The sequence below is a fragment of the Gobio gobio genome (genome assembly GCF_949357685.1).
Source record: "Gobio gobio genome assembly, chromosome: 2".
Taxonomy (NCBI): Eukaryota; Metazoa; Chordata; class Actinopteri; order Cypriniformes; family Gobionidae; genus Gobio; species Gobio gobio.
The window spans coordinates 11,267,310-11,285,821 of NC_137098.1; the positions used below are offsets into that span (position 1 = coordinate 11,267,310).

General features: G+C 37.6%; 1 protein-coding gene across 4 annotated transcripts in view; it reads left to right on the forward strand.

Moving 5' to 3' along the window:
- The window catches only part of rap1gds1 (RAP1, GTP-GDP dissociation stimulator 1), a 73,921-nt gene that overhangs the window by 14,853 nt on the left and 40,556 nt on the right, over window positions 1-18,512 (forward strand). For all 4 annotated transcript variants that reach the window (XM_079810712.1, XM_079810715.1, XM_079810714.1 and 1 more), the window contains exon 4: window positions 8,703-8,828. In XM_079810712.1, coding sequence (XP_079666838.1) covers window positions 8,703-8,828 — 126 coding nt within the window. The remainder of the gene's footprint in view (window positions 1-8,702; window positions 8,829-18,512) is intronic.

An 18,512-nucleotide genomic window follows, 5' to 3' on the forward strand; every position in this document is an offset into this window, starting at 1 on the left:
AAATGTTGCATTTATCATGTGAACTACTTATATACAACATGTAGAGATGCTCCGATCAGCATTTTTGGGGCCGATCACCGATTACCGATCACCAATTTCATGATCTGCCGATTGCCGATCACTGCCGATCACAGAATGGCAGGGGAATGGGAATCTTTTATCTATAATCTTGGAGAGTTTGCACCATTTGTAGAAATGAAACTAACTCTAAATTAACTGAGTCAAGGTCTTGAAGAACCACCAAGTGTTTATTTTAGAAAATTAGACTTAAGGCTACTGTAGGCCATCTTTCCCAAATAAATGTATATAATTATCTTACCTAAATATTTGATTATGCAGTTCATTTTTGTTTTTAAAAATAATTTTTCAGGTAGGTCTAACATTAGTATTGAGGTAAGAAATACTAAAGACATTTAATAAGAAATCAAATGTAAATTAATATTGGTCTTCCCTGAATAAATTAAATTAGATTAATCCTTACACTTAAGGTTGCAAAAGTTAGTCATTCAAGAGCAGTGAGTGTCATAAAGGTTCATCAAACAACACAAGACAAAGAGAAACAGCAGCAGTTTATTCGACAGCTGTCACTTTAAGAGCGAATACGGTTACATGCAACTGCACAAACATTCACTCGCGAGTCACGACGGGGTTTACGTGCATACTCGTCAAGACGGTAATTTAGTACATACATTTGTGTGTATCTGACCATTTCAGGGCAATTTGTACTCGCAAGCTTTTTGTGAGATGGCCTGTGTGTGTGTGTGTGTGTGTGTCTCTCTCTCCAGACCGTGCGCGCGAGTGCGGAGCGGTTTGAACACTGGCAAGACTTAAAAATAAATGCAAATGATAAACTTACTTTAGTGACGATGCGACACTGCCTCGATTGTGCAAAGTGGCAAATCCTGTGTCAACTGTGCACTGCAGCTCGATTTTAGAGCACATGCGATGAGCTGATGTGAAGCCATTTGAGCATTTTGAAAGGGAGAGAGAGAGCGCGCGCACGCGGTGATTCACGCGCGCTGTTTGTGAACTTGCTTCCCACAGAAAGTTTTCAAATGACTGCGTAAGATATTTAATATAGAAATATGAATTGTACCTCACCTTCAGCATTATAATTATTTTACCCGCGCTGGAAAGAGAATGAGACGGTGTCGCTGCATATCATGTCCTAGCTCTCACGGCAGGTGCGAGTTTTATGTGTCGTCAGCATGCGATCGGTTCATGAGATCGGCCTTTTTGGAGACCGCCGATCAATCATCCCAAAGCGATTATCGACCGATCGAGATCGGTTGCCGATCAATCGGAGCACCCCTAACAACATGTTATATATGCATGTGTGTATGAGACAGAGGGGAACACAGTCGCATTTGCAGCAGATATGCTGCCCATCATAAATCAAAGCACGAGACCGACAGGGGTCGGAGGAGAACACCGGAAAATGTGACATAATGGACAATATTTGTCTGTATTTGCAATACACGAGCCGCGGTTCAGCTGCGCGATACAAACACTGCCAGTGTGTGTATGCGCAACGGGCGCGCACGGCTCCTGCTCTCCATACCAACTGCATCTGTGTCACAACTGTGATTGACATACCCACCCCACCCTTAAACACACCCATGACTCATTAAGAGAATAGGAACAACCCTTTTGGACCATGCGCCTGGCGCGCCAACCTTTTTTCCCATCATTAAACTAACAAAAGTGGATTCGGACATGCCCTAAGTGCACCTGCGCCGTGTGCTTTAGACCATGCGCTTAGATTGTTAAAATGGGGCCCTTAATATTACCAATGAATGCATATACGAAAACAAGTTCTCCGTTTAGGATTAGGACGAATTCAACCCAAGTGCTCTTTGGTGATGTGGATGATTACGTTACTGTTGATCATCTGTCCATCATCATATAAGGCCCACCCTGACAATTTGATTGGTCCGAACAGCTCTGGTTCGAGCATAGTTGCTCCACAATGGATCAAGTCCTGACCGAACTTCCCGACCTCAAATGTTGTGGATGTTTTTTTTTTTTTTCAGCAACATTTCTCAATTTAATTTTGATGTATTAAAATAACTAAAACTAAAATTGAAATAACTGTATAGACATGTAAAGAAAAAACTGACTAATAAAAATGACAAACACAAAACAAAATTACTACAAATTTAAATGGAACGAATTCAAAATATTAATAAAATTATCAACAATACTAAAATAACACTGGGCCTTCTCCTTGTCAAACGAAACCGCTTTTATTAGGCTGCGATATGACTGGAGTCGACATTTTGTGTGCCTTCATGATTTTATATGTATTGTCCAAAAGTACAATTCAGTTCTTCTGGAATATACCTTTTTATAATGAGAGTTAATCTTTAGGACAGATAAAGGTAATACAATAACTGTCAATAATCCTTTCTGAGGCTTAATATTCTGCCTTCATTTTCACTGGCCTTAGTATAAGTCTTTAATATCATTCTTAATAGAAACCTGTTTAATAACATTTTTAATCAGCTTTTGCTCCTCATAGATCTGTTTGTTTGTCTCTGCTGTTCTCTGATTCTTCTCCCCCAGTTTCACTGATGCTGCAGTCGAGTCTGTGGCCATTCATGCGTGTCCTTATTACTGCTATTGGCAGCGTGAAGGAAATGATAGCCTCGCATGTAAGCTATAAGATCAGTATATCTAAGATCAGTGCAGCAGAACCAGTCGATCTCAAAACAGACAAACAGATTAAAATTGAGTTGACTGATAAACACATTGCACTACGCATGATGCAGTCCTGAGATATGCAGTACAATATGAGAAAATAAATATTTTTTCCTGAAGTAAACACTTTAAATGTACAACTTATGATCATTTTTGATCACATTTTAACTAGGGCTGCAACTAACATTTGTTTTGAGAATGAATTCATCAATTAAACGGATATATTAAAAAGATCTTGTGTTTTATTCGGGGGAACAAATCACTAACAAATATAAATGTATGTATGCTGTACATACTGTGCGAAAAAGGAATTTAAAATAATTGAATGTAGGTTTTGTTAAAAAAAACAAATACTTACACCGATCAGGCATAACATTATGACCTCTTCATCACAACACGTGTTAGTGGGTTTCATATATTAGGTAGCAAGTGAACATATTGTCCTCAAAGTTGATGCGTTAGAAGCAGGAAAAATGGGCAAGTGTAAGGATTTAAGCTAGTTTGGCAAGGACAAAATTGTGATGCTAGACGACTGGGTCAGAGCATCTCCAAAACTGCAGCTCTTGTGGGGTGTTCCTGGTCTGCAGTGGTCAGTATCTATCAAAGGTGGTCGAGAAGGGTCCGGCGACAGGGTCATGGGCGACCATGGCTCATTGATTCACGTGGGGAGCGAAGGCTGGCCCGTGTGGTCCGATCAAACAGACGAGCTACTGTTGCTCAAATTGCTCAAGAAGTTAATGCTGGTTTTACGTTATCACGCTTTCTTTTACATCACGTGGATGGCCGAGTGCATGTTCATCCCAGGATGCACTATGGGAAGAAGGCAACTTACTTTTGATGTGTATCACCTACCTAAGCATTGTTTCAGAGCAGACCATGTACACCCTTTCCTGGAAACGGTATTCCCTGGTGGCTGTGGCTCTTTCAGCAGATAATGCGCCTTGCCACAAAGCAAAAATGGTTCAGGAATGGTTTGAGGAGCACAACAACGAGTTTGAGGTGTTGACTTGGCCTCCAAACTCCCCAATCTCAATCCAATCGAGCATCTGTGGGATGTGCTGAACAAACAAGTCCGATCCATGGAGGCCCTATCTCGCAACTTACAGGACTTAAAGGATCTGCGTCTAACTTCTTGGTGCCAGATAACACAGCACACCTTCAGGGGTCTAGTGGAGTCCATGCCTTGACGGGCCAGGGCTTTTGGCAGCAAAAGGGGGACCAACACAATATTAGGTCATAATGTTATGCCTGATCGGTGTATATTACATGATTTAAATATAAAAATGATTATTTCCTTTTATCAGTTTTATTGATTAGCTGTTGAGGTCCTGATTTCAATCTGATTACTCTGTCTATGAAATGTTTTTAATAAGATATTAAATGGATGGTCCACCCAAAGCTAAAATTCGGTCATCCTTTACTCACTCTCATGTCACTTAAACCTATAGGACTTGAATTCAATCTTTAAAACTCAAATGAATATGTTTCTTCTCTCATAATTTTCTGTCCATCCTTTGAAAGTCTAGGTAAACAACATTTTCAAGCTTCAAAAAGTACATAAAGTACATCAAATTAATCCATTTGAACCGATCAGTTTAATTCAAGTCTTCCAAAGAGGAACAATCATTTTAATTGATGAACAGATTAATGCACATATGTTAATCTCATCAAATGTGGGACCATCATTTTAATTGATGAACAGATTAACACACATTCATCATACATAGGAACTTGGTTACATTTTAGGGATTCAAATGATGCATTTGCTACATATATGATTTACTGCGGTGTTACTATTGTCTGTTAGCCTGACGTCGTCATACTCAATTCTAGTCAGAATATGAGTCTGATACTGCTCCATTGGGCTGTGATTTTCTGTTTCAACCGAACCAGGAAAGACCTCAATTGGTCCGAACAGCTCTGGTTTGAGCATAGTTGCTCCACAACGGATCAAGTCCAGAACGAACTCAAATGTTGTGGGCGGGGCTAAGTTCGGTTGGCATCCAGGCTAATTGTTCATTGGTCAGATGGTAATTCCATGGTACCCGTGTTGTTATTGTTCATCAAATATGGAACAATCATTTTAATTGATGTACAGATTAATGCCCATACGTTGAGCTCATCAAATATGGAACAATCATTTTAATTGATTACATAAAGACATCGTAAAATTAATCCATTTGAATCGAGCGGTTTAATTCAAGTCTTCCAAAGAGAAACGATCATTTTAATTGATGAACATATTAACGCGCATTCATTGAGCTCATCAAAAAAAAGCTCAACCTTACCAATGAGGGTTTTTCTCAGCCGTAAATCAAGCACGCCTGAGCGTCATTTATTTAATATAATAGCAGTAATATTTATATTTAATATGTATTTTGCTTTTATGATTGTACCATTTGCAAGTTTTAGCAACATTGTTCTCAGTGGATGGCTTCCTTTTTTGCAAAAATCCAGTCACAGATGCGATGTTAACAGAATAACAGCTTGGAAGACTAAACCAAATGTTTTCATCCACTTTGCTTTGTAGGCATAATTTCAGTCGGTTTTGAACTCTGTTTGAAAGAGCCAGTCGTTCGTCTATAGATAAGTTACCTTGTTTATGCACAACAGCAAATCAGCAATTAAATTAAAGAGTTGAGAACACACCAGTGCAGCATGGAGTTCTCTGTTCTTTGAGAAGCTTAATTAGTCTCTATACACGGTTTGGTTTTTAAGTACTTAGTATTTAAATTAACTTTTAAGTCTTTATTTAATTAACTTTTATTGAATATTTACTAGACTTATGTGTGGTATATCTTCTATCTATATATATATATATATATATATATATATATATATATATATATATATATATATATATATATATATATATATATATAAACATAAAAAAATCCTTTAGGAAAATGGCAATTATTAAATCTTGCCCAAATCTCCTTTCTAAAAGACACTCCGCTTTTACCTATGTAATTACAGCTCTTGCACATCAACCTGCGGCAATCCTGCAGAGTCAGTGTGCTTCTTCACCTAAAGCTCTTAGTTTAATTACACAAGTGTTTCTTTAAACTGCACTTCAGACAAATAGAGCTGGGGTTTGGAAGTGTATGGAGAGTGCCCGAGATAAAAAGGTTAAAATAATGAATGGCCTTTTAGCAGTTTGCTAGGTAGCTAATGACAGTGGCCTGCTGGTGTGCCAGATCTCTGGCAGCTCCTGCTGGCATTCAGCTGTCCGCATTCCTCTGGGAACATCTGTGTTTCATCCAGTGAAGTCTCCTGCACTTTCTAATCGGAAAGTTACATTTTTAGGGATTTAAGTGATGCATTTGCTACAGTATGTGATTTACTGTGGTGTTATTATTGTACATTGATCAGATGGTAATTTCACGGTACACGTGTTGTTATTTTGAATTAAACCATTAAAAATAAAACTGAAATAAAATAAAATGTAGATGAAATGTACATGTTAGATGGAAAACTTAAACTTGTACGTTAAATAGCTATCATTTGCATCTGGAAAATTGACCACTTACAAATTACATTCTGAGAATTTAATATTTTATATCTAATTGGTTTGTGAATATCTTAAGTAAAATAAATAAATAATTATATATATATATATATATATATATTTTTTTTTTTTTGAAAATGTGAGTGATGCTGCTTGCCTGTTTTTTTTTTAAACTAAAACTTATCTGAAAAATGATCGGAAATAAAATAAAACTAATATTAGACAAAAATTTTTATAAAAAAATAAATTTGATAAAAAAAACAAAAAAACATAAACTTTCAAAATATTGCCTTCGCAGATAACTAAAATAAAATAAGTTTAATTCAAAGTACTAAGATGACTAAAATTTTATAAAAATAAATTAATGCTAAATAAAAAATAAAAAAAAACTTTTTTATATATATATATATATATTTTTTTTTTTTCAATTTAGCATTAATTTATTTTTATTCAATTTTATATATATATATAAAATATACATACAGTCAAGCCATATTATTGGTAAATATGACCAAAGAAGGCTGTGAAAATAAATCTGTTTTGTTAATCCTTTTGATCTTTTGTTTTAAACATTTATACAATTCTAACCTTTCATTGGAGAATAAGAATTTTAAATGGGGGGGAAATCTTATTATGAAATAAATGCTTTTCTCTAATACACATTGCTCACAATTAATCATACCCTTTTATTCAATACTTTTTGCAACCTCTTTTTGCCAAGATAACAGCTCTAAGTCTTCTTCTGTAATGGTCAAGGCAAAAATGTGTCACTGAGTACAAAGCCAAGTTTCTGCCATGGCCATCCCAGTCCCTGACCTTAACACTATAGAAGATGAGTGGGGTGAACTGAAGAGAAGCAGCACCAACATGGATCTGGTAATCTGAAGGATCTGGAGTGATTCTGTATGGAGGAATGGTCTTTGATCTCTTGTCAGGTGTTCTCCAAACTCATCAGGCATTATAGAAGAAGACTCAGAGCTGTTATCTTGGCAAAAAGAGGTTGCAAAAAGTATTGAATAAAAGGGTATGATTAATTGTGAGCAATGTGTATTCGAGAAAAACATTTATTTTTTGGAGATAAACATTATTGATAATATGAAATTTTTATTCTCCAATGAAAGGTTAGAATTTTATACATATTTAAAACAAAAGAACAAAAGGATTAACAACAGAGATTTATTTTCACAGCCTTCTTTGGTCATATTTACCAAGGACATGAGTAATTTCGGGCTTGTGTGTGTGTGTGTGTGTGTGTGTGTGTGTGTGTGTGTGTGTGTGTGTGTGTGTGTGTGTGTGTGTGTGTGTGTGTGTGTGTTTATATATATATAAAAAGTGTCAAAATAAAAATAACAGCTAATTCTGAATATTACTAAATACTATAATATATAATAATACTAAAATAACACTGTTGTATATACCGTGCCGTGGTACTGCGAAGTGATTTTCACATTCATATACCATGGTATTTACACAGTACTCTGGTACCATTTCCGTTAGTGTTGTCAAAAGTACACAAATTAAAAAATATTGACGATTTGAGCGCTATTGAGCTCCTGCTCCTGCTGTCAAAACACTTTCAAACACTTCCGTGTGCTTTCAAATGCTCCCATGCGTTGATCATTGTAGCCAATCACAGACATATCCGATGAGAGCGTGATCACAATGGCCAATCAGAGGTGTTTACGATTACGCTCAGTCACATTTTTTAAATTTCAGTACCGACTTGTTTACTCCCATTTACTTTCACTTTCAATTTCACTATTGTGCGTACTCTGTGAATAAGGAGCGGTGGTGCTGAACGTGCATTTTAAAATATGAGACAATTGTCTGACGATTCTGTTGCGCAACGAATCCTCCGCCACGGTCCAGTCAGTCTTCTCGTCATGTGATGAGTGCTGCGCACTATGTACGACTTGAACAGCTAGTTTTGGATGATTGAATCGAAGCGACTGTTATCCACCTGAATTAAATAGTTTTTATTTCTATAAAAAGCAAAACTACAGTGGAGGTGAAATGTAAATGTAGCGTTGGCATATTCTATCCTAACTTCACCCTCACACTCCGTCATGATGACGCGAGACATCTTTTCACCTCCACGAGAAATCTCGTCACAGTTTAGTCTCGCGAGATCTTGTCACACCCCTACTAATTAGATCAAATCAATTAAGATAAATTATTATTGGATAAAAGAAAATTCCTATTTGCTCTTTCCCAGATTTTCAAATGTTTATCCAGGAGGATATTTACTGATTGTTAGAGAATTATTTTTATTTCCCATTTGATTATTTTCATTAGCAATCTTGTGCATTCATTGACTAGTGATATTTTGTGTGGTTATGATTTAGTGATGCATAAAGACATTGCACTTGGTTGGTTGATTCTACCACACAGACATTTGTTGCACAGCAGAAAGTGAATATGTGCTAGATTTTTAATGGGTAAGTATTTATCTGATAATGCTTTATTGAGCTTTAATTGTTGGCATTCTCTGCAGAATTCATGAGAAGCCCGTGTGTGGAAGCAGGGCTCATTCCTCCACTGGTTCAGCTGCTAAACTGTAAGGACCAGGAAATTCTGCTCCAGACGGGACGAGCCCTCGGCAACATCTGCTACGACAGCCGTAAGTGCCCATTATCGCTCCCTCAGCCATTCCAAGCCCCGGTGCGTCTACAATGAGATATTTTCGTGTCTCTCGGATGATTTGAAGGGGAACTGCTGGTGCAGTTGTCAGAAGGAGTGACATGAGGCAGGCAGTGCAGTTGATCGATTGTAGATGCATAGCTAAACTCTTCCTGCACCTTTTCATTTCACACATGGTTAACAAAAGGTAATTGCACAAGAGCCTACACTGTTGCTGAATTCTTATCCTGATTGTCTCAAAGATGATACGTGAATATGGTATGAGTGGATTCATTGACTTTAGGCCATTGAATTATATAATTCATGCACACTTTCAACAATTAACTATCAATTATTTAACAGTCCATTGGTAATTATTCTGTACATTAAACATAATGATGAACTAACAGTGGTTGATAATTGAAATTATATCTTTATGCTAATTTGTCAACTCTGTAGGGAGAGCGTACAGTATCATTTGTGATGTCTCTTGCTCCATTTGTGACAGTACAGTTGTGTGAACCGTATTGACCTGTATGTTGTAGTCTTGAACCTTTGGGACTTCACTGATAAGGCTTAAAGGAACACGCCGACTTTTTGGGACTTTAGCTTATTCACCGTATCCCCCAGAGTTAGATAAGTCCATACATACCATTCTCATCTCCATGCGTGCCATAACTCTGTCTGACGCACCCACCGCTAGCCTGGATTAGCACAAATACTGGAGGTAAACGGCTCCAGCTAGCCTACTGCTCAATAAGTGACAAAATAACGCCAACATTTTCCTATTTACATGTTGTGATATGTATAGTTCCTTGATTATTATGCAGGAATGAGAGAAGAGTTCCTAGCCATATCGGTCTAGAAAATCGCAACTTTTTATTTTCCGTCGGTCTTAGTACACGATGTAACTATACACATCACAACATGTAAATAGGAAAATGTTGGCGTTATTTTGTCACTTATTGAGCGGTAGGCTAGATGGAGCCATTTACCTCCAGTCTTTGTGCTAAGCTAGGCTAGCGGTGGGTGCGTCAGACAGAGTTATGGCACGCACAGAGATGAGAATGGTGTGTATGGACTTATCTAACTCTGGGGGATGCGGTGAATAAGCTAAAGTCCCAAAAAGTCGGCGTGTTCCTTTAAGCTAGTCCCAGACTAAAATGCATGTTTGAGCTGCTTCAACTGAAAGCAACCTACACCGTCACCGACATATCTTAAAATATGTCAGTGCCATAGTTTTATCTCAAGATGCACACCAGTAATGTTTTTTTTTCTAAGGCAAGGCACATTTATAAAAGCTACTTAAATGTTCTAACTTAACTAAGGCATAATCCTGGCTTAATCTAAGCCCTATCTGTGAAACCAGGCCATAGAGTTTAGGGAAAAGATAAGAGCTTTGTCTGGATGAAAAACAGGAAGAGTGCCCTTCCCAAGAGTGTGTCTGAGCGTGGCCTTTGAGCAACTCTCTGGATCACAGCTGAGCCTGATGATTTCGACTGATTTTTCCGCAGATTTATTGATTTAATCCAGTTATTCCCATCGGGGGTGCTTAAACCTATAAAACATAAATCATATCATAAAAATACAGTAGGATGAAAGAGTTTTACTCCATGTGTAATTAAAGTGTACTTCTGAACAATGACAAATTCACTTTTAGCAGGGAAACGCATTTAAAGGTCCCATGGCATGGCATTTTTCTATTATTTTATAGTTATTGTTAGTATGATTTTTACATCATAAAATGTCATAATTTAGAAATAAAAGGCATTTTGTCTATACCAGGGGTGTCCAAAGTCCGGCCCGCGGGCCAAATGCGGCCCGGGGATGAATTTCAAACGGCCCGCAGCGCGTCTATTAAAATGTATTATATGTGGCCCGCCACGGATCATTTACAAATCATGCAGTTTCACGATGTCACCGCAAGGTGGCAGTACTAGACTTTAGGCCAGGGAAACAGCGCCCAGAGCGGAACGAAACAGCGCTGCTTATGCTCTGAGCATCTCGCGAGCTCTGACTCTGAACAAATGTGTTTACCTGCTGAGTGTCTCGATCACGCGCCCACTAAACAGCCAATGAGAAGTGTTCGAGTTCGGCACAGAGGTCTCCGGTACTGAATCTCTCTGTGATTTGATTTAATTTAAATCCAGTTAAACTAAATACCATTCTAGATATAGAAATATATATATATATATGTGTATTACTTTTTGCCTTGTGTGCGCTGCAAAAAATGCTGTCATTTAGTATTTTTGTCCTGTTTCTAGTCTAAATATATCAAAAAATTCTTAAATCAAGATGTTACGAGATAAGTTAAATGATTAGATATTTGTTCTTGTTTTCTGGAAAATAAAATTAAATTGAAGTGAGTTTTTGTTTAAAACAAGCAAATATATCTGCCAATGGGGTAGGAAAAATAATGTTTCTGTTTGGAATCTTTAAGGAAGATTTTGGAAGATTATTTTTCTAATCCATTGGCAGATAATTTAGTTTGTTTCAAGCAAAAACTCAATTCATTTAGATTTTTCCCCCCAGGAATTAAGAAAAAATATGTAATTTTCCTTAGTAAAAGCATCTTGATATAAGAATTTTTTGATATTTGGACTGGAAAAAAGCATGTTTTTTAGTGTGGTTTTACCTGTGGTGATCTAAATAGAGCACTTATTAAATTTAAATAAGAATAGAGTTCTAACTCCGTAATAATATAAAAATTTAACCCATTAAAACTTTTTGGTTGATGAAAGTTTTACAGATATTGTTAAATATCTATAAATTTCCTGTGTCCTATCTCAAGCTACTCTACTGTCAGCTCAAGCTTTTGTCAAATATATATATATATATATATATATATATATATATATATATATATATATATATATATATATATATATATATATATATATATATATATATATATATATATATATATATATATATATATATATATATATATATATATATATATATATATATATATAATAGAAAAGGAACCGGCCCCCGGGTATGTCCACAACATCGAATCCGGCCCCCTTTTAAAAAAGTTTGGACACCCCTGGTCTATACTGCTGTTTGCCCTGTGGCTGAATGCGCTGTTTCAAGAGGCGTGTCTGCTGTGAGACTTCAGTAAAAACGCCCACTGTTGTGATTGGCTGACATCTTTGCATTTGAAATGAGCGGAGGGGGCGTGGTTTAACGAGGTCTACGAGGCACGAGCTGCTGCCAGAGAGACGGATGGACCTGAGTTCACTTCTCATCAGTTCTCTCAGCATGTCTCAGTTCAGGGTGAACTGTTGTAGTTACTAGAATATACTTCAGGTTATTAGTTTATTTCTAGTCGGAGGGGCTGTCACTCATGTCAGAAAGTTAGTAACTTTAGTAAATTATGGATCAGCGCTGACTCGAGACGCGAACCGTTTAGAACGATTCAGTCCGATTTGGTGAACTGGTTCGGTTCACTAAAAAGAACCGATTCAAAAGAATGATTCGTTCGCGAACCGGACATCACGGAGACGGAGCGATTGCTAACAAAGTTATTTATAGTAACTACTGAGTTATGAGAGCGCTGTCTGTCAGCGCGAGTTTATTGTGTTTGTATCTCAGAGTTCTGAATAAACACGAGTCCCAGTCACGCCGAGTCCGTCTTCATCATTGTTCTACCAACTTTGTAACACATGCAATGTACCATTACAGCGAGATGAACGAGTTAGTAAGTTTGATTAAAGCATTATTTCTAGATATGTTCCAATCATATGAAAAGCGTCAGTGACGCGCATTGAGTAACTTACACAGCGCAAACAAAGACACAACAGCAGTAATTGAATGTAATCCAGTTTATTGTGGGGAAAGCTGGCTAGCCTAGCCGGATACCCTCACGCTTACCCCCCTTCATCTCACGCCGCGTTTGGTGCCTCCGCTGTGGGCCAGATGCAGTACTGGGGGTCGGGGATGTTGAAGGCCGAGCTTCGGCGTGCGTGAGGTTTATCTCTAAAGATGTGGCTCTGCCGATGTTAAGCAGAAACTCCTGACTGTATGCACATTTAAGAACAGATAGACGCGACGAGGACGTACAAAAACACTGACTCACAAGATAAAAAACACGAAAACACCGCTCTGTCGGGAGAGAGAGAAGCCGCAGTGTGTGCACGAATAATAAATAATTAGCTACACATAAGAAATCACTGATCACAGATCAGAAGGAACTGAAAAAAGACTTCTGTTTTCATTTGTACATCCAAACACTGAGAAACTGCCAGCATTCACTCGTTAACAACCCATGATCTCTCGAGTGTTTGCATGGGCGTGACAGATGCTCTGGGCGGAGGAAAGGGAGGGAACCGTTCCTGCTTGGACGTCAAACCAGGAGACTTCAGGATTGGCTCGTCTGGCTTGTCATTTTCTCAAAGGCAGAGAAAGACAGCCAGAACTCGGTTTTACACCGATCAACATTTCTATCCACTTGGGGACAATATTCAGGCTAAGGGAACTCATATTAATGTTGAAATACCTCATAAAATGAAAATTTCATGCCATGGGACCTTTAAAATGTACAGTCCAAAAATATTGCTGACTCATCCATCCTGCACTGCACAGATTTTTCTCCAATCATATACTCTCTATTTCAGAGCAATAATGTCTCTCCCCTAATGCAACCTGTAACCAATCAACAAGTAGCAAACATGGTCCATGGCTGTGAGGCCTATTTTAAAAAAGAGGGGCGAGCGCATCAATATGCACCGCTCAAACTTCCTGTTTCAACAGGAAAAACAAGAACACAAGAAAGTTTTATTGGGCAACTAATATGAGTCTTCATCTAATGTGAGTGCTCATCATTTTTAACAGTTCACCTTTAAAACATTGAATTTGTCTATTTCTTTCTTTTTTTTGTGCAGTTGTTTTTACCAAACATGTATGGAAGTCAATTGCCACCACATAAGAAAAATAATTAGCTAAATCATAATAATTCCATTAAATAAAATAAAAAAAACTTAAAGGGTTAGTTCACCCAAAAATGAAAATTCTGTCATTAATGACTTCCTCTCATGTCGTTCGACACCCGTAAGACCTCCGTTCATCTTCAGAACACAAATGAAAGATATTTTAGTTGAAATCCGATGGCTCTGAAAGGCCTCCATTGGCACAATGCACTTTACACTCTCAAGACCCATAAAAGGTACTAAAGACGTCATTACAAAGTCCATCTCACTACAGTGGTTCTACAATAACTTTATGAAGCGACGAGAATATTTTTTGTGCGCAAAAAAAAACCTAAATAACGACTTATATAGTGATGACCGATTTCAAAACACTGCATCATGAAGCTTCGAAGCGTTATGAATCAGCGAGTCAATTCAGCGGTTTGGATCGCCAAAGTCACGTGATTTCAGCAGTTTGGTGGTTTGACACGCGGTCCGAATCATGATTCGACTCACTGATTCATAACGCTTCGAAGCTTCATGATGCCTTGTTTTGAAATCGGTCATCACTATATAAGTCGTTATTTAGGTTTTTTTTGCACACAAAAACTATTCTCGTCGATTCATAAAATTATTATAGAACCACTGTGGCGAGATGGACGTTGTAACGACGTCTTTAGTACCTTTTATGGGTCTTGAGAGTGTAAAGTGCATTGTGCCAATGGAGGCCTTTCTGAGCCATCGGATTTACACTAAAATATCTTCATTCATGTTCCGAAGATGAACAGAGGTCTTACGGGTGTCGAACGACATGAAGGTAAGTAATTAATGATAGAATTTTCATTTTTGGGTGAACTAACCCTTTAATTTCTAATTTTGACTTTTTATATTTTATGATTGACATAGTATCTCATAATTTCGAATAAATAAGACAAAAAGATTGGGAAAATGGCTTAAGCCGGGTATGATTTTGGCCACGATTTGGCTGTCTTAGACACATTTTGCAAATCCTAAAAGATTCCTTTGATCATTAGTTTGACATGTTCACTGACAGCCGATTGATGACCGCTGCGATCGAATTTGACCTCAGACGAAATTATAGCAGTATCAGAAGATTTGACTCACAATCCTGCAGTGTGACCTCCAATGACGACCGTCAAATTGTCTTCATTTTTCAAGACAAGCCATGACCAAAATTAAGGTTAGAGATTTCTTTGTAGCCCCCATTTCAATCCCGCGTGTAATGCAGCTCTCCGTCACCGAACGCAACATTGATTGATGATATACAACTCCGGACGAGTTTTCTTGCGTGCGTGCGTCCGTTTTTAACACGCTTTGACAACTGAGATCTTACAGTGTGACATGGCTTACAGCGAGGATCATGTTTGTACAGTCTGACAATGAACAATCGTAAAGGACTATTATAAACCGCACAGTGTGCACCCGGCTTTAGTCAATGAGATTGGTACATTTATAGAGATCAAGCTAGTTAAACTGTTCAAATGTTCTCTAATTAGAAATGATTTAATATGTATATATAGTAGATATATACATATTAAATAGTAGTAATATATATAGTAGATTTAAACTACTAGCAATTAAGTAATAACTTATAATAACTGTTTTACAAATATTAACAGTTGATTATTTATGTGGTTACTAATAAAAAGACAAACATGACACTGCATTAAGAGCTCTTGGCAAATGGACACAGATGGTTTTAATGATGAAGCTGATTGACGGGGCAGCTGAACTTGATCCCAGATGGCCCTGACCCTTTGATAAAGATGACACATATCAACGGACAGTCATGCATTTCACTCAAGGGCATCATTGACTAGGGAACCCCACGCAATAGTTGTCTTTTTCACTACACAAGCATCCAAAACCACTAAAATACAGCGTTTGGAAATCTTTCAATGTCTTTGTTTTCCGTTTTCTGATCTTTTACTTTGTTTTGTTGCATTTAAATCACTTTCTCACTCCTTTTTCCCTCTCTCTTCCTGATTTGTGTGATAGTTGGCAGTTGTTGTAGACTTTGCGTGGGCAAGCACCAGTGTAAACAAACCTGAAACATTGTTCATACCAACTGAGCTGACTCATATCTGACATACAAATACTGTCATCTGTTCTCAGAGCTTACTGGAAAGCGTAGCTATACATAGCTTAAATATTTATCGCTGGTGTATAGGACAGTATTTTGTGCTGTAAACTGCAGATTTGTGATTCATGAATCACTTTTATGTAGTCAAATGGTGTTGTAAAGTAGGACACTAGAATAGGAGCGAATGGAGTTACATGAGATGGCAGTTTTTGGTTGCACTCTATTTTTAAGGTTTCAGTGTTACAGTAATTATACATTTTAAAGCGATAGTTCACCCCAAAATGAAAATTGTGTCATCTACTCACCCTCAAGTTGTTCCAAACCTGTATGAGTGTCTTTCTACTGTTTAGGGCTGTGCCGGTAAACATGACAACCGCACCACCGGAGTATCACCTGCGCTGGTCGGCCAAAATCCTTTTTTTTTATAATGTGAATTCTGTTTTTACGTGAATATTATAACATGAGTGAAGCACAAAGCTTTATTTACAAAGTAAATAATAGGTTCGCAATTAAAAGTTACATCACAGCCATGGAAACATATAGATTCATGCCGAAGGAGAGAGGTAAGCTTTGTGAGGAGAGCTAAATTTAAACTTTGCCTGCGTTTTGCGATCTGGTCACCTGATTTTCCACGAATTTAACAATAGGCTTACTCCATTTTATCCTGCTGGACATGGAATCTCTCATTTATTTTCCCAAATGTTCATTTATGTCTCTCACAGGGGATTAAACGTTTCTTCCTTTTGTTTGCTTTTAATTAGGAGTAGGCTATATTTGCATCATTTATTGTGGTAAAGTAGAAAGCAGTGTAGGACAGATACATTTTACTTCAAATTCTATTTAACACAGTTTGTGCTTGTATTAGACTTAAGGTGCGTCAAGTTTATGTGTTTAGCGCATTTCATACACGCTGGAGATTTTTATGTTCGCTTTCTCTCGTAGCGCATTATCAAACACAGCCTATAGTTCTTGACCCTGCGGAAGATCATTTCACTCTTCACACCTTTTACTACAAGTGTCAGTTTTTGGAACATCAGGAGAAAACATGAAGATATTAGAAAAGCGTGGCTCTCTTTCCTGCTTGTGTCCCACATCCCTTTCAGCGCAAAGCGGCAGATGACGCACCTCTGTGGAGAATAGGAATGCACCGAAATGAAAATTCTTGGCCGAAGCGGAATACCGAACACGTTTAAAAAAAAAAAATCCTTTTATTTTGCTAATATTTTCACCATTGCATAATACTATATATTTTTTTTAAAGAAAAATTAATTACAAAACTACAATTTAAAAATATTTATTTAACACTGAACATTTTTTAACATAAAAAACCAAAAATGTAAATGTAAAAAAAAATGGTATATATAATAATAATAATAATAATTTGGCCATCTTATCTTTGGCCTATTATGCCTACAGGTATCACTGAGGGTGCTCTATTAAAGTGCAGATGTAGACTAACGGCTCCACAACAGCCGTGTACAGGGAGACATTTAAGATTATTTAGAATTTCAAAAATATTTTGCAACGAATATTTTCAATCTATTAGTCTGCCTTTACATTGCTTTAATACATTACTATTTCAATAAATCACTTCCAAAACTTTGCAGCCTTCAATGCAGATTGTTTCAAAGCAGCTTCACAGTGTTAAACAGGAAAATAATGCAACAGAATTGTATTCGGCCGTACAGCCGCTCTGAAGAAAATGGTGATGTCATCTAGCTCATTTAAATTATCATACAGTAACAATGTGGGCAGATCAGTAATATAGTTTATATGGTTAATTTAGTTTACTAATTAGATTTATTTGGATATTTAGTTGAAAAATGTAGTGTCTCCAACTGAGCAAGCTTAGCCAAAGGTGACAGAATGGATGTTTGAGCCTCGTTTATATTTTTATTTTCAAAATGCAGGCTATTTAATTGAGGTGTGTGTGTATATATGTATGTATGTATGTATGTATGTATGTATGTACAGCTCTGGAACAAATTAAGAGACCACTCCAAGTTCAGAAATCAATGTTAAGTGGTCTCTTAATTTTTTCCAGAGGTGTGTGTGTGTGTGTGTGTGTGTGTGTGTGTGTGTGTGTGTGTGTGTGTGTGTGTGTGTGTGTGTGTGTGTGTGTGTGTGTGTGTGTGTGTGTGTGTGTGTGTGTGTGTGTGTGTGTGTGTGTGTGTGTGTGTGTGTGTGTGTGTGTGTGTGTGTGTGTGTGTGTGTGTGTGTGTGTGTGTGTGTGTGTGTGTGTGTGTGTGTGTGTGTGTGTGTGTGTGTGTGTGTGTGTGTGTACGTGTACGTGTACGTGTACGTGTACGTGTACGTGTACCTGCCCCCTCAACTACCGCGCCACCACCGGTAGTTGATCCATTACCACCGCGGTGGTAAAAAAAACTGCCACCGTCACAGCCCTACTTCTGTTGAACACAAGAGAAGATATTTTGAAGAATGTTGAGAACCAGACAGTTGACGGTAGCCATTGACTTAATAAAAAATACTATGGAAGTCAATGGCTACCGTCAACTCTGCTGAACCTAGGTGTCTCTGTGGATCTTTTAACACCTTCCCATGTTAGTGGGGCCAATGCAGTCTGGATTTTGCTGTGCTTCCACTGCACTTCTGGTCTTTGGACTCTGCTATGGCTTTAGTTATGTCTGCACCTCAACTTTACAGCTGTAAA